We start from the raw sequence: 20,030 nt of genomic DNA, 5'->3' as shown, positions 1-20,030 counted from the left end.
CAATACATCTATCACTAAGGATTTTCATCAAAATGTGTTTCCTTCATGATTTTGGATACAGTGGCACTTTAAAGCATTATAACTAGGGAGGCCAATCCCGGGACCGGGATCGGCGGGATCCCGGGATTTGGGCCCAAAAATGCCGGGATTTGAATCCCGGGATTGGAGCATCCAATCCCGGGATTCACGGGATTATACTGCGCATGCGCGGCGGCGGGAGGGTGGTTGTGTAAGTAATATTACTTACTAATATTAGGCGGGCGGCAGCCATGAACAAGTTGAACGCGGCGGCATTTCAATTGTAGCGCCGGCCGCCAGCCAATCAGGGAAGCGGCAGCCAATCAGGAGCGACTGCTGCGGCCGCTTCCCTGATTGGCTGCCGGTCCGCCAGCTCTGGTTGGCTGGCGGCCGGCGCTTCATTTGAAATGCCGCCGCGTTCAGTGTGTTAATGGTTGCCGCCCGTCTCATAGTAAGTACTATTACTTACACCCACCCTCCCTCCGTGCAGTCAGTGCTCCCTATACAGCCTTCCTCCCTCCCGCGCCGCTACCAACCCTCCCTGCCGCGACCTACATCCTTCCCTCCTGAGTCCTGCACCGCTACCTACACTCTTCCTTCCTCCCGCACCGCTACCTACACCCTTCCCTACCTCCCGCACCGCTACCTACACCCTCCCTACCTCCCGCACCGCTACCTACACCCCCTCACTACCTCCCGCACCGCTACCTACACCCTCCCTACCTCCCGCACCGCTACCTACACCCTCCCTCCAGCGCTGCTCCCTACAACTTTCTCTGATCCCTACTGCAAACCCGGGATCCCGGGATTCCCGGGATTGACCGTTTTTCAATCCCGAATCCCGGGATTGAAAAAACGGCCCGGGATTGGCCTCCCTAATTATAACATAAACCAACCCCCCCACCCCATTTTTAAAAATATTACTTGTAAACAGGTAAGATTTAGAAAGATCGAATATTTATAAATTGTCCATGTGTATTCATATGAGACATGCCTATTTGCAAATGTTACAAAAATCTTTTTTCATAAACCAATACCTGTAATGTTAGCTAATTTTGAAAGAAAAGCAAATTAGCCGTGTTCTACATTTAAATGAGGGCGAACTGCAGTATCTACAAAACTTTGTATTTGACATTAAAAATGTATTAAAGGGGATTAGTTTTTGAAGAATCAGTTCTTCTTTGCAAAATGTGACCTTTCCCTTTTCATTGTTGTAAAGACAAGATAATTAGCGCAATCACCATTAAATTAGCCTGCAATGAAAACTATATGCTGTGCCCTTTAAGTGAACGAGATGTAAATTAGTTAATTGCATGACACACCAGCAGGATAATTACTGCTCAATTTAATAGGATTTAATAGGATAGACACATTATATATATATATATATATATATATAGTGTTTGATAATCCACATATATAGATGGGGTTCGTTAACCAAATCTGTCAACACATGCTGGGACATCACAAGAGATTCGGGCATCATGCGTGGCAGCAAAGCAAGCATGATGTCCTATCAGTATTCTGTAGAACTTGAAAAACAATAATAATAACAATATATTGGGTGTTCAGAAGGTGACCATCATTAACTTGTGTTTCGTCTACTGCATAGTGTACAAAAGACTTAAACACTCAGCCAGGGTTGGAAGGTGCAGAGTCATCTCTGGGTGTACTGTAGAAATAAATTCATTTATCAGAGCAGAAGATTGAAAGAAAAAAGCACTGTAATAGAAAGTGCCCAATTAAATGGAAGATTTGGGGCATTTAGAAGTGGTTTGTTGTAAGAAAAAAAAAATAGTCCATCTTATAGGTGGAGCTATAGCATACCTCCCAACTGTCTGACTAATGGGGCCCTACACACCTGCCGATTGCACTGAGCGATATGAACAATCTTGTTCATTAATGAACGAGATATCGTTCATATCGCTCAGTGTGTATGCATCAACGATGAACGATACGCGGCCCCGCGCTCGTTCATTGTTTGTGCCGGCTCGTTTAAACATGCAAGTCCATATTAGAGTGCAGGGTTATTGGGCTGGGTGAAGAAACTTCACTCCCTCTGTCACCACCCCCCCCCCCCACCTCCCCCGTCGTCCGTGGGCACCTCGGCAAGTGTGTAGGGCCCATTAGGCAACACAGTTCCAATTTGAGGGACCTGTCCCACTGTTCCGATTCGGACAAATTTGTCTGATGGGTCACACAGTTGGGCGTTACCTACACTTGCATACTCTCCAGGAACCTGCAGCATCTCCCGGTTAGGAAAGTATCAAAGTATGGCATTGTCTTCTGTCCACTGTTGCTCTGCACAACACTGATGTGCGTGGCACTGAATGGGTGCTTGGTAGGGAGTATGTCTTAGCACTACATCATAATGTGGCCACACATGGGCTGTGGTATGACTTGGCATCAGGTTAATATGAGAATGTCAAATTTTGACATTCATCTTGTCTACCTGGATGATATGTTGACATGATGACCTGTTAACAAACCATTCCTGGTGGCCTACTGGTCTCTTACCATTTCCCAACGACAGCAGCAGCTCCAGCATCTTCTTCCGGATTCCAGCGGTGCTGTGGCAGTCACTTCCCGCGCTGACCTGTAATGCTGCAGCGTTCCGGTGAGTATTTCTACCATTATCCCTAAACCTTCTCCTAATGTCTAACCATAACACACACCCCATCCCAATGCAGCCTGACCCAGATCTGCCCTGTAGCCTAACCGTCGGCATCCTGAAACTGTCGGCATTTCAGGTATAGACATTTTGAACCTGTCAACAGTTTGATGATGTTGACTTGGTGCCTGTCAACAGTTAGAATTATGTTGACAATTTGATGACGACATTGTGGTGTTGACCGCCGACTTCCTACTGTAAGTGTAGGTGAGGGGGTGAAAGCATCTGTTGACTGAACTCCTGGAAGAGTGCAAAGAGCAGCAGACTGCACACAGGTCTATGTGGAGGGGAGAGTGAGCTGCTAGCACCATCTTGGTGGGGGGGAACAGGGGGAATGGCGTGTCTGTATATTTTGTTGATAGTCATCATGTTGACACTGATGAAATGTTGACATGATAAGAATGTCATCAAAACATCCCTGGGGGGGGGGCTAGCTGTGGCTTACCTGATCCGGCGGCTCCAGCGGTGGCTTCCTAGTCTGGCGGTCAGGTGATGGGGACTTCCAGCAGTGCTTGCGTCAGTGAGTATTCCTAGCCCCTAATTCTAATCCCTGTGGGGGGAGGAAGGTGCATACCTGGGGCCTGTGACAGAGGAAAACAGACCTGAGCTAATGGGTTTCACTGTAACATTGTGTTCATCATAAGAATGTGCAGGAGGAGTAGGAGAGTGAGGTGGAATTCATATTGTAATGCAAGATTGTGCAGGAAGGTGGAAGGAACAACGTACATTATTTTTTTAGATTTTTATAACCGTATATGAGCAGGAGGAGAGGTCGGAATAAAGAGAATATATTGCGCAATAGAGATGGGCAGGCGCCCAGCCTGTAGCACTGCATCACCACGTAACAACACCTGTGTAAGACTGTGAAACTATTTAACTGTAAAACCTGTGTGAGCCTTAGGGCGAGACGTATCAAACCTTCTAAAAAGGACAGATAGATAAGTTGCCCATAGCAACCATACCAAAAACACATATTTATCAAGTACATGCCATAAAATAATAGAAAATGACTGGTTGCTACAAGAAACTACCCCATCTGTCCTCATTACAAAGTTTGATATCTGACCACCTTAGTCACTTTTTGCCTCACCCTGGTTAGGGCAGAGGAAAGTTTCAGAAAGGAGAGACACAAACAGTGTTGGACTGGAGCATGAAGGGCCCACCAGGGAAAGCAGTGGTAGGGGACCACGCTTAAGGGGTGTGACTAGCCATCACAGAGGGACTTGGTCAACCTTTAGAGAGGACATGCAAAGAACCGGGCTTCTTTATAAAGGAGGGGGGACAGGGATGTCAGGACCACCCACTTTGATTGGCAGGAGGGCTAATCTTGGTGTAGTTTCAATAGAATAAAACCAAGCACCCAAGTTCATCCTTGATCTTGCTCCACCAAGTTACTGACTAGCGGAGGAGTGGTGGGCCCACCGGGGATTTTCCCCTGCGCGCATGTGGGCCAGTCCAAACCTGCACACAACCTACCCATACATCTCATGCCCAGTGACAGAGGTTACAATAATTTCACAGATTTATTTATTTGAATAAATTATGACAGCGGATTTGGAAGAGGGGTGACGTTCTCAGAATTTATTACATAGCCAACAGATGTTTCCTTTTATCAAAAACCTTTCTGACACCGAACTATAAAAGGTAGCTACACACTGCCACACTTTGACACCTGACAGTAGAACATAGCAGCTACAAACAACAAGAAGATGAGCACATTCAGCAGCCAAGAATATCAGGCCTGATAATGTGAAGCAAGGAGAGAACATATTTCTCTCATCACAGGATGCCAGTGAAATTCTTTACTACAATGAAACCACGTTCCAAGCTAAAATCTCTATCAAGAAATAGTCTGCAACAAAGCAAAGCGATCACTTAGTCAAATGATAGAACTCAAGGTGTAAACGTGCAGGGCTACCTGTGCTACCTGAACTGTATAGTTTACCTACAACATTAGGTTGCCGTTTTCTGGGTTGAACCAATATTTAGGAGAAGGTTCCCTACCAAGGGGGTAATTCAGAGTTGATCACAGCAGCAGCAAATTTGTTAGCAGTTGGACAAAACCATGTGCACTGCAGGGGTGGCAGATATAACAGATGCAGAGAGAGTTAGATTTGGGTGTAGTGTGTTCAATCTGCAATCTAATTTGCAGTGTAAAAATAAAGCAGCCAGTATTTACCCTGCACAGAAATAAAATAACCCACCCAAATCTAACTCTTTCTGCACATGTTATATCTGCCCCCCCCTGCAGTGCACATGGTTTTGCCCAACTGCTAAAAAATGTCCTGCTGTGATCAACTTGGAATTACCCCCCATGTGCACTGCATGGAGGGCAGATATAACGTGCATAGAGAGTTAGATTTGGGTGGGTTATATTGTTTCTGTGCAGGGTAAATACTGGCTGCTTTATTTTTACACTGCAATTTAGATTTCAGTGTGAACACACCCAACCCAAATCTATGGGCCCGTACACACGGTGAGATTCGGCTATGCCCGATTCAAACTATGCGACAGGGGCTAGGTCGGCACATAGACTGTTATGTGCTTGCGATACTGACTATCTATTCTTGCGATGCCGACCGCGCATCGGCATTGAATCGGGATCGCAAGGTGACTTTCAGCTTGCGATCTGCACTAACTTTTCTTACGATTTTGACTATATAGCCAGAATCGTAAAAAAAATCTCACCGTGTGTACACACCCTCTCTCTCTGCACATGTTATATCTGCCCCCCCCCCCCTGCAGTGCACATGGTTTTGCCCAACTGCTAACAAATTTGCTGTTGCGATCAACTCTGAATTAGGCCCCAAGTCTTTAAGAACTAGTGAAGTCCCTGAGGAACACAGTGGGTCTTGTTTGAGAAAAGCACTCAAACCATACCTCCCAACTGTCCCGATTTTGGTGGGACAGTCCCGTTTTTTACGGTATGTCCCGCTGTCCTACCCGCGGGTCGCAGTGTCCCGCAGGTGGGGGAGGGGCAGTTGGGAGATCCCCCCTGTCACTCGTTGCTCTGAGCAGAGCAGTGGTGAATAGATGCTGTGCGCATGCGCACAGTGTCTATTCACGGCAGAGAGGGACAGGGGGCATGACTAGCAGCTCTCTGAGCGCTGTACATGCCCCCATAATAACGAAAACAGGGGCGTGGCTTGCGATTGCGGCACTTGCAGCGAGGCCACGCCCCTTTCCAATAGGCCACACACCCTGATTTCGGGCGCGTGAAAGTGTCCCTCCTTGCTGCGCTGCAATGTTGGGAGGTATGCTCAAACAAATATGTACTCTACAGCAGGTACAGACATGTATGAGATACGCGAGGCATGTATGAGATACGCGAGTCAGGGGGTGTTGGCTCGCGGTATGCCCCCATTTCAATGCAAACGCACTGATCAGAGAGCCGGTGGCTGTTCCCGGATCTCTGTGGACCAGACTGGCCCTTCTGGCATTTGCCAGATGGGCAGTCCAGCCCTGCTCTACGTTATGTCGTATTTTTTACACATTACAAAGAAATACTTTGTGGCATTTATCCACCATTCCAAAACCGCAAAAAGATGTATTCTATACATACGCTTTCATAACAGAATCTGCACTTGAAAATGAAAACGCATTTTTTTTATTTATTTTTTGCCAGCTTTCACCGTCTTATGTTACATTGTACAGGTTCAGCCTAGGGGACATATGTATCAAAGCTAGGAGAGAGATAAAGACCAACGAATCAGCTCCTGTCATTTTTCAAGCACAGCCTGTAACATGGCAGTTAGGAGCTGATTGGCTGGCGTGTTATCTCCTTCCACTTTTTCTCTCTCTCCAAGGTGTAGTAGATGATATGCCCCGTAGTCTGATGAGCAGCACATGTATTTGGCCAGAATGGAGGCGACAGAGCATAGTGCAGCTTTACCAGCCAAAGCAGGAAGCACTAGCGCCGAGATGTATTAACATCTCAACTGCCGAAGAGTGATGCCTGTCAGACCTCCCACTGCTGTGTCTCATCCCTGGCCGGGTAACCGGACACGCGCAAGTTCTCGCTATTATCACAAGATCTCCCATACAGCCCGAAGCAGGCAGCTGCCACATCCAGGGACAGAGTTGTCCCTGCTTTGGTGAATGGGCAATGACACCTGCAGCTGTTGAATTCAACAGCTGCAGGTGTCGGAACGGTCGGTGCTTCTGACCGTTCATACATTGCCCGGCTTATCGGCGTGCTATCTTGTAGACAGCAGTGCCAATACAGACAGGGGCGCATAGCGGCACGTCTCCACAGTAATACATGGGGGAGCAGGGGTATCAGCACAATAACGTGCAATGTCACTTCTGCGCACGACTCAACTAGCCTCTACTTAACAGTACTTTTGCAGAGTTTTTTTTTTTTTTTTTAAAGTGGCCCCTGTCCGCAGCACAATGGCTAAATAATACAGTCTATCAATTCTAGTTATACTAGTTAATGGGGAAAAATAGCCGCCTCTGCTATGTTAGTGATAGCAGTCCTTATTAATAAAGCTCATCAACTGGGAGATCGCAGGTCCCAAAAATGGAGCCAGGTCAAGGCCCATTGGGGCATACTTGCCTACTTTTGAAAACTAGTTTCAGGGAGATTCCAGGTGGGAGCAGATTGTGACGTTGAGGGGTGTGTCATGCTCTGCCCAAAGGGCGTGTCTAGCTCTACCTATGGGCATATTTATTGCCACTCAGGGGAGTGTCCTGCAATGGCAGATGAAAATTACACAGTAGTACTAAAAGCAGCAGCATCAAAAAAAAAAAAAAAAAAAAAAAAGGAGCACTAACATAGGTACACTATGGTGGTCATTCAGAGTTGTTCGCTCTGTAAATTTTTTCGCATCGCAGCGATTTTCCGCTTAGTGCGCATGCGCAATGTCCGCAGTGCGACTGCGCCAAGTAAATTTGCTATGCAGTTAGGAATTTTACTCACGGCTTTTTCATCGTTCTGGTGATTGTTGTGTGATTGACAGGAAGTGGGTGTTACTGGGTGGAAACTGTCCGTTTTATGGGTGTGTGCGGAAAAACGCTACCGTTTCTGGGAAAAACGCGGGAGTGGCCGGAGAAACGGGGGAGTGTCTGGGCGAACGCTGGGTGTGTTTGTGACGTCAAACCAGGAACGACAAGCACTGAACTGATCGCAGATGCCGAGTAAGTCTGGAGCTACTCAGAAATTGCTAAGAGAGGTGTAATCGCAATATTGCGAATACGTCGTTCGCAAATTTAAGAAGCTAAGATTCACTCCCAGTAGGCGGCGGCTTAGCGTGAGTAAATCTGCTAAAAGCAGCTTGCGAGCGAACAACTCGGAATGAGGGCCTATATACCGTGTACATTTGTGAGAAGAGACGGAGAAATAGAAAATCTATATACACTGGTACAGGATTGCAGTGCCATAACTAGGCATTTTAGCTCTGTGTGTAAGAAATGGCATTGGCGCCCCCCCCTTCCCCATGCAAGATAGGGGCAGTGCAAATATATAGGGGCGTGGCTTCACGTGGAAGGGGCGTGGCCACAAAATAATACCAATTCATACTACGGTGCACGGTAGTCTCCATTATTCAAATTACGCTGCACAGTAGCGCCACTACACCAGGTAGAGCCCCTTTTACACATTACAGCGGACAGCATCCCCATTTTACACATTACGGCGGACAGCTTCCCCTTTTTTACACATTACGGCAGACATCGTTTCCCTTTTTACACATTACGGCAGACATCGTTTCCCTTTTTACACATTACGGCAGACAGCGTCCCCCTTTTTTTACACATTACGGCAAACAGCGTCCCCTTTTTTACACATTGCGGCAAACAGCGTCCCCTTTTTTTACACATTGCGACAAACAGCGTCCCCTTTTTTTACACATTGCGGCAAACAGCGTCCCCTTTTTTTACACATTGCGGCAAACAGCGTCCCCTTTTTTACACATTACGGCAGACAGCGTCCCCTTTTTTACACATTACGGCAACCAGCGTCCCCTTTTTTACACATTACGGCAACCAGCGTCCCCTTTTTTACACATTACGGCAAACAGCGTCCCCTTTTTTACACATTGCGGCAAACAGCGTCCCCTTTTTTACACATTGCGGCAAACAGCGTCCCCTTTTTACACATTACGGCAAACAGCGTCTCCTTTTTACACATTACGGCAAATAGCGTCCCCCTTTTATTTTTTACACATTGCGGCAAACAGCGTCCCCTTTTTTACACATTGCGGCAAACAGCGTCCCCTTTTATACACATTGCGGCAAACAGCGTTCCCTTTTTTACACATTATGGCAGACATAGTCCCCCTTTCTACACATTATGGCAGACATCGTCCCCCTTTTTACACATTACGGCAACCAGCGTCCCCTTTTTTACACATTACGGCAGACAGCGTCCCCTTTTTACACATTACGGCAGACAGCGTGCACTTTTTTACACATTGCGGCAAACAGCGTCCCTTTTTTACACATTACGGCAAACAGCGTCTCCTTTTTACACATTACGGCAAACAGCGTCCCCTTTTTTACACATTGCGGCAAACAGCGTCCCCTTTTTTTACACATTGCGGCAAACAGCGTCCCCTTTTTTACACATTGTGGCAAACAGCGTCCCCTTGTTTACCCATTATGGCAGACATCGTCCCCCTTTTTACACATTACGACAACCAGCGTCCCCTTTTTTACACATTACGGCAGACAGTCCCCAGTTTTACACATTACGGCAAACAGCGTCTCCTTTTTTACACAATACGGCAGACAGGATAGATAGATAGATAGATAGATAGATAGATAGATAGATAGATAGATAGATAGATAGATAGATACATACACTATTGCAGTGAAGCGCACAGTGCAGAGGGAAGGGTGCAGTGAAGCGCACAGTGCAGAGGGAAGGGTGCAGTGAAGCGCACAGTGCAGAGGGAAGGGTGCAGTGAAGCGCACAGTGCAGAGGGAAGGGTGCAGTGAAGCGCACAGTGCAGAGGGAAGGGTGCAGTGAAGCGCACAGTGCAGAGGGAAGGGTGCAGTGAAGCGCACAGTGCAGAGGGAAGGGTGCAGTGAAGCGCACAGTGCAGAGGGAAGGGTGCAGTGAAGCGCACAGTGCAGAGGGAAGGGTGCAGTGAAGCGCACAGTGCAGAGGGAAGGGTGCAGTGAAGCGCACAGTGCAGAGGGAAGGGTGCAGTGAAGCGCACAGTGCAGAGGGAAGGGTGCAGTAAAGGGCACAGTGCAGAGGGAAGGGTTCACATTTTGTGGGATACGGTCATTAGGTCGACCACACTTAGGTCGACAGTCATTAGGTCAACATGCGTTTTTTTTAAATAAATAATTTTTTTTGGACCTTTTTCATACTTTACGATCCACGTGGACTATGATTGGGAATAGTAAGCGAGGGGACACGGTGCACTAATTGAGGTTCCCCGTCACTTTACGAAGAAAACAACACCAAAAAAAGTTAAAAAAACTCATGTCGACCTTTTTTCATGTTGACCTAGTGACTATGTCGACCAATAGTGGTCAACCTAATGACCCCATTCCGCATATTAATAAGCACATCCTGAGAAATGCTTTAAAATGGGACAAGTAAAAGGTAATGGTACAGATGTTGCTGCGATACGTACGTACGGGTATATGCATTGCGACAAGACGCTGCCAACTCCATGCTGTGACTATTTGCAGCCGGCGTTCACCCATAGGAATGAATGGGCGCGTGCATGAGTATGAATGTGGGCACACTACCTGTGCCATCCGTGCCACGATACGTACGCATGGCAGCATAGAGGCGCGTGGCTACATTGGTACATACATTACATTCTAACATCTGCTGAAACATTTGCAGGACCAGTCAATAATACCATAACTGACCTTTATTTTCTTTATTAAAGAAATGCCATAGCAAAATTGACATCATTACTATAATATATAGATACACGTGTGTGAATATACAAAAGTAAATGTATACAACTAGAGTGAGTAGACGTGTGTGCGATGTTGGAGAGACAGGGGGCCGGTTTACTCTTCTCCCTATAACATTGTGCTCCGTGTAATCCTCTTTGTCTAATAATCTTTTTGCGCTCTTAGCTTTGTCAGCATTCTGCCAACTGCAAGCAGCTGGGCTTCGGGATCTAACTGGATTTGTGAGCCTAATGTGTTTGCTGATAGGGTGACATCGGTAGCAGGAGACTCATTACACAGGTACCTGGAACAGCAGCAGCTGGAAATAAACAAAATCCTTCTCAAGCCACAAAGTAAGTGAAAAGAAATGAAACCACGAACGTTGGATCTAATCGGTTCTGAAGACGCATCACACACGGTCTTTGTGTCAGTGCCACATAAAATACAGACCTGCCCTCTGTGCACAATCTGCTTTACTGCCTTCTACAGTGGTACAGTAAGATATATCACTACAGAGAATAGGAGACAGACCTCATGGGGAGCTGTGGAAATGACATTGTGCATACTATACTGTACAAATAGGAAACACCTGTTACATTTATCATCAAGTCCAGCACCCGAACCACCCCCTTCCCATTTTCTGTTGGGAATGTCAAATGTACACGCCTTTGAATGCTGCAACCCACCAGCTTCTAGCCATCATTTATCATGTACTTTCTCTAAAATGATACCTAGGAGGTTATTGGTTGCTACGGACAACACCTCCTCTTGTCCTCTATAGTAGGTGTGAGCGGGTTTGGTTCCCTTAGAACCGAACTTGGAGATCCGAGCCTGGGTCAGAGTCAGGCTTGGTTTTGCGTGCATGACTCAAATCCATAAACGAGGCAAAACGTCATCATTTCGCTGTCGGATCTTGCGGGTTTTGGATTCTATATATAGCCCCAGTGATCGGCGCCATCTTCACTCCGGATTTGGAGAGTGCACAGTAAGGACGTGTTCCTTCTGTGCTGTAGTTAGAGAAGGGGGCAGAAGAGAGCGGAGGGGTTGCTGGAGAGTTGAGTTAACCTGGGGTGCTGCTTGTGTAGGTGTGCTGTCACTGTGTTAGGGCTCTGCATAGTAGTTCACTGCATATAGCATACTGTGGCTGTGTATGGGACCAGGTGTTGTTCTCTGTCTATAAGGTGCTGTGTACTGCAGTACACTACTACTATATATCCTGTGTGTGTGACCCAAAGCAAAAAATATATTTCTGTTGGTGCGTCACTCTGACAACTAGTACTGCGGCTGCCATACACTACTGCTATACATCCTCTGTGTGTGATCCAAAGCAAAAAATATATTTCTATTGGTGCATCACTCAGTGACTACTAATACTGTGGCTGAAGTACACTACTGCTATATATGATATATCCTCTGTGTGTGATCCAGAGCAAAATATATATTTCTGACTCATTTGTGCGACACTGTATGAAGCATATGTATAATGTCCGTTTCAATACTGGCAGGAAAAAAAAGAGAACATTTGGAGGCCCTTGCACAAACTGGCTTTGTTTTACTTACGTTGCCCACCCTCCAGTTTGTACTCAGAAAGAGTTTTTTGTGCAGCCGGGAACCTTGTCAGTGATCGGCGTAGGAGGTTACTTCCCCAAAAAGGGGAAAAGATGATGTTCATCAAAATGAATTACAAATTCCACGAGGAAGACCTTTACCAGCATTTACCTCCAAAAAGTACAGAGGGACCTGTGATGTTGGATGTTTTGTGGGGGTCCAAACAAACTAATCATTGCAGCCACAAGTGACAGTCCATGTTGCTGAAATGAATGGTTTGTTAAACTGTGCATGTCCTGTTTAATATATACAACATAAGGGTGGGTGAGAGAGCCCAAGGACAATTCCATCTTGCACCTTTTCTTTGCATTATGTGCTCTTTGGAGCATTTTTTGGGCATAGTTTAGAAAACTGCCATCCTGTCTGCCACTGCAGTGCCACTCCTAGATGGGCCACGTGTTTGTGCTGCCCGCTACTGTCGCTTATCTTAGTCATCCAGCAACCTCGGTGCAACCTTTTGGCCTAAAAACAATATTGTGAGCTGTGAGGTGTTCAGAATAGACTGGAAATGAGTGGAAATGAATGTTAATGAGGTTAATCAAACTGTAGGAACTAAAAGACTCCTAAATTCTGTTATTTTAGCTGTTTTTATAATTTTTTCCAAAAATATACAGATCCAAAACTAAAACCCGCAAAGGTGGTTTTGGCAAAACCAATCCAGATCCAAAACTCAAAGGAGATCCAGATCCAAAACTAAAACACAAAACCCGAAAAATGGCCCAGTGCACACCCCTACTCTATAGAAAGGTTTGATAAATCTCCCTCTAAACATGATAAACCACAATCCATTGGTGCTAAAATAAATATAAGTCCTTTCTAGCTAAACATTTGTTTGATTGTAATCACAGAGGGACTTATTCGCCCTTATATGCTGAGCCAGATGCACCGCAAGGATTACCCAGTTTTGCACCTGTAGCAGTGTGCTACGGGTATATCAGATACACATACACTCAAATCAGTCATATGCATAAGAAATGTTTTGAAACATTTATTTCACCATTCACCATTAGGTTTGATCAGATAAAATCATCATCTGTGATACAGCAGGTGAAATCTGCCTTCACGTGTACAAATAAAATTAGCAAAAACGTCTAAAATAATCCCACAAAATCATTTAGTATATGTACGAGCAATGAGGAAAGCATCTGTCAGCTTCGGGGGTGACTCAAAGTTAGATTGTCACATTCGATGCGCTTTAAATTGCATTTGTTATACTGTGTGAGTCCTTCTAAACTGTACAATTGTGATTGGCTTTCAAAAGATCATGTGACACCACTTAACACCCCTATATAATGTTTGTGTACATGTAATGGATAGCACCTGATGAAGGAGTGGAACATCTGAAAATTGCGTTCCATATCACTAGTTTCATAATAAGCATGACCCAAACCAGAGCTCGGAACGCATCTATGAGCTTGGTGGACTCTATATTCCCTTTCATCTAGTTTCCAAGAAGTAACATGGAGAAATCACTGGAAGCCTGGCCCTGGGGTTAACAGAGTTTCGGTCATATTGGATCAATGGCAAATTGGTAAAAAAGAAAACCAAGCAACGCTACACAATAGCTTTTGCCTCAATAAAATATCCTACCGGTCGGTTTGTTCACTCCCAGCATCCCAGCACGTCCAAGGATTTTGAACACGTGATGAGCGGGGAATTGTTCTTCCTTTTCCCATTGGTCCACGTGTGGGTTAATTTCAGTGTCTATGATCTGTATGTGGTGGGGAAAGAATATCTCATTAGTTCCTGTTAACATAACTGTATTTAGTGTTACAAAACATTTACCCACTTGCCTGGCATGGTCGCAGGTGGACTTTCCTTGACGACTAGACTACAGCTCCATGGTATAAAAGGAAATAATTTCCTCTACCTTGAAGGGTTTGGCCTATGAAGTCGGCAGACTATGACTGCCGACATAACGTGTCTCCAAACACCTTGTGATCAGCATTCTGATGCAGACCTTTACACATACTTATTGCAAAAGTGGTTTATTGATGGCGCCATTGTTGGTATGAAATTATAGATAGAAAACCAATCATGGATGGTTACAGGGGGTCAATCAGGAGTAATTTGCTCCTGGAACAAACCACGTTGTAATGGAAGGGGTGCAGATGCATGAAGTTTTTGTGCATGCTGGGAAAATATAGGTCGCTTTTCCATGTGGCAAACTACCCTGGGTGGCTTTGTGTTTACCCCGCAAATTGGAATGAAGCAAGAACACACCTCTTCCAGGATCTATCGGCACTATGTAAATCTGCTCCACCTGCAGTGCATCAGTGTTTTTAGGTGAGATACATACCCTCCAACAATTTACACATAAAAACCGGTACAAATTCTAAAAGGGGGCGTGGCCACAGGTAAAGTGGCGTGGTCACGCCCCTTTTCCTATACTTTCAATGGAAGTTTGAAGAGCCAAAAATCGGTACAGACCATAAAAAAAAAAGGTTCTGTACCTGCCAAAAAGGTACAGTTGGAGGATATGGAGATTTTAATCCATGTAAAAGCATATCTGCAGATCTGCAAAATACATTTGCTTAATCCACTTCTCCAGGTGTATAGAGCAGCAAATGTATCTCACTCAAAACTCTAAAGTCTACGTTGTTTTCCTGCACATGCAAAGTGGGAGGGAGCTGAATTGCATGCATGCCGAAGATTTGGTCTTACAGGAGATCCATAGTGTGATAGCTATATGAATAGATACTTTGAGTAATGGCATATTTTTGTTCATGCCACAATCCAATTTGATTCTAAAAGCACTAAATCTGCCGCATACGGTATGCTAGTTTAGACTTCTAGTTAAAATTATTATTGTTTTTAAATCACCCTAATTTCATATTACATTAATTCCATTTATCTCTGAATTGCACTGAGAAATTCAATTACTCCTTCTATGAAGGCTAATTGCAATAGACAATAGTCCAGAGTGAAAGCAGAATCTGATGGGAAGTAGCTATCAGCTGAGATGATGCACGCTGCCCTTTACAGACAATTACTGTATGGCAAGGTTGCTACCTCGGTATATGCTTAGACGGAGTGTTTGGGGTTAGCTATACTGTATTGCCCTGCTCTCCAGTTATGCTGAAGCATCAGAGCTGGCCTTGTATTCATCAGGATTATGTATTACACACATTATTAGTGTAAATATAGTGGGCCCCATTCGGAGTATCACCACGCAAGAAGATGTGTGTAGCGTTGCATTAGCATCCCACTTTCCGAATGCGGCCACAAACAGACATGTGTGCCTCTCAGAGCCAGACGTGGTATATCTAAATAGATGTTAGAATTATGAATTCAACTTATTCATAGTTACTTATGTCAAAGTCAGAAAAATATCACGATGCACACTGCCTTAGTTGCACCTCATGTGTCCCTGCTGCGCATGCGTGCGCTCTCCCGTGCGTGCGCATACTCGCTGTTGCGGGCACCCGCAGGCGCACGGTATGCGCATTTACGGTAGAGATTGTATGCGTCTAGCGGGCGACTCGTTCATAATATATTTTCACCATATAATGTATTTTGTAGATTATGGTCCCTTTGATAGAATCTGAAAGTTTAGTTAATGTAGCAAGTTCATGGACAGAGAGATCCCTCTTTGTTTGATACAAAGGGTCAGACAGGAGTAATACAGTGGTGTTTAGTATCCATCGGAAGAGTATTTAATTAGCAATATTCCGGTGTTGGTTTGAAACAGATTAATCGCTCGTGCGAATAGTTATGGACATAAGAAGTTTATGTCCATTTACTATTATTTGCACTTACTTATCCATGCGGCGGGAAACCTAGTTTCCCACCCACCTGAGCAGTTGGAAATCGTCACAGCCCACCTGTATGAATCAACCTATGACCTTTTGTTATAATGCGAAGAGGAATTCCTGTGTCCAATGAACAATGAGATTGTAGGGACCATTGAATTGTATTGTGTGTGGGGCATAAATAGACAAGCCGATCACATCCAGCTCACTCTTCAACGGTTCTCATTGCTGATAATCGGGAGCTGGATGTCCAGAGGCGCATGCGATCGTTCCCTTTGTGTGTAAGTTTTCTCCGCAATCATATTGTCTTTCTTGTTATTATGGGCCATATCTCTATCTCTCTCTCTTCTCCTTTTTCTCTCATTTTCCCTTAAACGTAATTGTATTGTATTGTATTTACTGTGTAGTTATCTGGTTAGTTAGTCTATGTTATATTGTAGTGTATGACTTGTATTGTATTATTCTTTTTCAAGTATAACATTCATATAAGGCGTTAGACCCTAATCACGGTATCTGTGTATTTCTTATAGTGTTAAGTATTCTCAGAGCGCTTTTAAGGTTACACTGTGTTGCATCCACACTCTATCTCTACACCAAGGTTTACTGCATAATACACTGTTTTATGGTATAGTTATAAAGGTTTAACATTGTGAGCGTCTGCGCCGCTGGTGATCTCCTCGTGGTCCCGAGCGTCCGCTACGCTGTAGCGAATCATTACGTTAGTCGGCAGCCAATAGCGTGCCTGCCTGTGATCTCTTGGCCGTAAGCGAACGTGACGCTTGAGCGTCTCGACTACGGCTAAGCGATTGTTACGCAACGTGCGTACCCTTACGGTACTCCATACGTCAATAGCGTACAGTGTTCTTAGACCTCTTAAAGGGTTTTAAATAAGATAAATAATTTAGCTTTATCAATTGGCGGCTCGTCCGTCCTTCACATATCTCTGCTAGGTAATTTCAGCAGACATTATCCAGCAGCAAAAGGCGGGAGGTCATATTCCTCGTAGTGCTGTTTGGATAAGCGTCTGCTTAGCTTAGTAAAGGGTGCTGAAGGAATCCGGAACCGGAGGTAAGAACAAAACGCTAGTGTCTTTTAAAACTGTTTATTTCTGTCTTGCGTATGCACGCACATATCTGCATTTCTTTTTCATTCGTGTATTTTCATATCACTCTCCTGTTTGCCATTTTATAATTGATAAAACGTGCTAAGAGAGATTTGTCGCTATTTCATAGTTAAAGTGTAAAAGTAATATATAAAGGGATAAAGTGTAAAGCCCACACGCAACTCTACCTAAGGTATAAGGAGAGATTGGTGTGTTGCGCGGTAGACGATCGAGGATCATCTACATTGATAAACGTGTTAGTTGTGTTACGGTGGATATTTGCTTTGCGTACACGTGTCTCTAACAAAGGGTGAGACTCGCGTACGCAACTCAAAGGCCGACGCACGCAGCGTAAATTACGCAACGGAGCGCCCGGGTACGCCCACGTAACTCAAATCACACGGTAGTATTATCGTAACAGGCGAAAAGGTGGCAACGCGATAAATAGCGCAAGTTTATTTTAGTGTCCGAAATTTAGACTAACAGATCCTTCTCCAAATTCACAACACATCTGGTTTAAAGAAAATTTCTGCGCAGAAATAGAAACAAAAGTGTACATGTGGTGAGTGAGTGTTTTGTATATATAAGTTTATACAATTTTCCAGGTTGAACCACAAGAAGTCGAGTTCTCGCAGAGGTACATGCATGTAAGTGTCGTACATGGTGGCGAGGGAGGCATCCCTTGTTAAATATAAAATTTGAGCAGTAGAGTACAGTAGACCAGGAGGTCATACTACAGACCAGGAGGTCCAGGTACAGCAGACAAAGAAGTCTGCTATAAATAAGAGAAAAGGGCACAACCCAGGGGGTTGGTGCAAAACCCATATAGGCCAATAAAGCTCTGGCTGAAGGAATTCGCAGCCGAAATTTTCGATTCCACTGGTCGCTCAGCACATAAGATTAGTTGCTTATGTGCTGAACGATTGTACCGCACGTAATTGTGTGCATCAGTTAGTCTGACCAGTACCATTTGTGTACGAACCCGGTCATAAAAACTATTTGTACATTCTGACGTGATTTGTGTAATTTTTTATTTTCTGAAGGGAAGTTCGCTGGTCACTCAGGAATTGTCCAACAACCAATAGTTACTGGAAAGAGTAAGTGTTCTGCGGATATCCCTCGCATGTTCCAGTAAATAGAGGTTCATAGGGGCCCTGGGTCGAGTACGCCAGCGCTAAGGCAGTGTGTAGGTCGTATTGGTCGGCGTGGGCGAGTGAGTGGGGTACTCGGTAAACCGCCACCGTCAGCCTATCGTGAACATTTTGGTTTTTGTAAGGGTTCGCTGAAGACCCTGATTGAAGGTCAGAGGTGGTGAAAGCAACGCCTGCAAGTTATGGGGGCCAATTGTTCAGGAAGGGGGCGATCAACCTCGGTTCGGGTTGATTCAGTAAACCGACCAGTCGGGTCGGCAAGGTACGTAATGTGTGAAAAATATGGTTCACATACAGAGGTTTTATGTGATGAATGGGAGAGAATGACAGTGCATGACGGGGAGAAATTCCCAAGAGTAGGTAGCTTTAGCCCAGAAGTGTTGCAAAATTTAAGGAGGAGGATATGTCTCATTAAATCAACAAAGAGACGAATCCAACATTATGATTATTTGCAGTTATGGCAACAGGAGGGTGAAATACAGAGAGGATTGGCTCTGGCGGTGGGATCTAATCCTATCAAGAAATTGGTAGCCACGGCCCCGCCGCCACCATACATATCAGGAGAGAAATTGGTTGCGGAGAATGACGCATTAGGGTGTAACAAACAAACACTTAGCAACTGTGTAAATGTTAATAAGTTAACCAATGCAAGTATTAACCCGTGCAAGTTGTACCCTGTTTTGAACTTTCCCCAGGAGTGTGATCAAGAGGACGAATCGGCAACAATATCGGCGCTCTCTCTAGCAGCCACCATATCAGAAACAACAGTAGGCACGGCCCAACCCATAAGATTAGTAACAAAGGCCCCTAGCGGAGGGACAGGTGAGGTCGTATCTACGGGTAAGTACGGCACCATACACTATGCTGAAACCATTTCACCACAGGCTGTAGAACCTACACAGAATGATGTTAGTAGACTTAATCCTGTTAGGGTAATAGCAGTGCCAAATGGGAAAACTGACACCACAGGAATCACTCCTGTTAGGAACATTGCCATGTACAGCCCATTTTTCCAAATGGAATTAAGAACCATAGTGTCTGAATTCCCTGACCCTAGGAAAGACTTAGTTGCTAGCCAAAAATACATCAGAGACCTAGGGAACACTTTAGAGCCCAATAACAAAGACTGGCAGATATTGCTGAGGGCATGTTTACCCTCCAATGTCGACGCAGCTCAATTTTTAGCTGACTGTGGATTGGATCAGGATGTACCTCTTACAGATGTGTACAACAAAGACAATGTAAAAAGAATAAATTTACAGTTAAAGGAGTATTTTCCAGCGGTAGTTAAGTGGAACAAGATTTTCTCCATTAAACAGAAAGAGTCAGAAACTGCTGCAGAATATTTTCACAGGGCATTACTAGAAATGGCAAAATACACAGGTATAGAGGACATTAAAACAAACATAAACCATCGAGAAGTAGCAGTATCTGTACTAATGGATGGTTTAAAAGAGACATTAAAGACAAGGGTACAGACCACGCAACCATGTTGGCGAGGTCTGTCGGTGGCTACTTTGAGAGAGGCTGCTATTGATCACGACCGGAATATCACCCGACACAGGGAGTCACAAGGTGATAAGTTAATGGCCGTAAGTATACAGGCCCTGACCACAAGGCAGCCTTTGTATAAATCACCAAACCCTGTGGGTAAGTCAAATGTGGTAACTTGTTTTTCTTGTCATAGACAGGGACACATGGCACGAGACTGTAGAGTGAAACATTCACAAAACTCATATCAACCCCCTAGACAACGACACGACACACGACACTGGGAGCAGGGTCCGCAGAAACGGAGTTATGAGCCACATGCAGGGGAAACAAAAAGATACCCCCCGAACAGAGACTGGCAAGCCTCTGGTAGT

General features: G+C 44.9%; 1 protein-coding gene across 2 annotated transcripts in view; it reads right to left on the bottom strand.

Annotated features, from left to right (window-relative positions):
• LOC134927227 (probable acyl-CoA dehydrogenase 6) overlaps window positions 1-20,030 on the bottom strand; it is a 222,066-nt gene that overhangs the window by 159,205 nt on the left and 42,831 nt on the right. For both annotated transcript variants that reach the window (XM_063921394.1, XM_063921395.1), the window contains exon 3: window positions 13,751-13,871. In XM_063921394.1, the coding sequence (XP_063777464.1) occupies window positions 13,751-13,871 (121 nt within the window). The remainder of the gene's footprint in view (window positions 1-13,750; window positions 13,872-20,030) is intronic.

This window comes from Pseudophryne corroboree, chromosome 5, assembly GCF_028390025.1.
Source record: "Pseudophryne corroboree isolate aPseCor3 chromosome 5, aPseCor3.hap2, whole genome shotgun sequence".
NCBI lineage: Eukaryota > Metazoa > Chordata > Amphibia > Anura > Myobatrachidae > Pseudophryne > Pseudophryne corroboree.
Note: the sequence above shows the minus strand (reverse complement) of the source record. Positions and strands in the feature narration are given on the sequence as shown.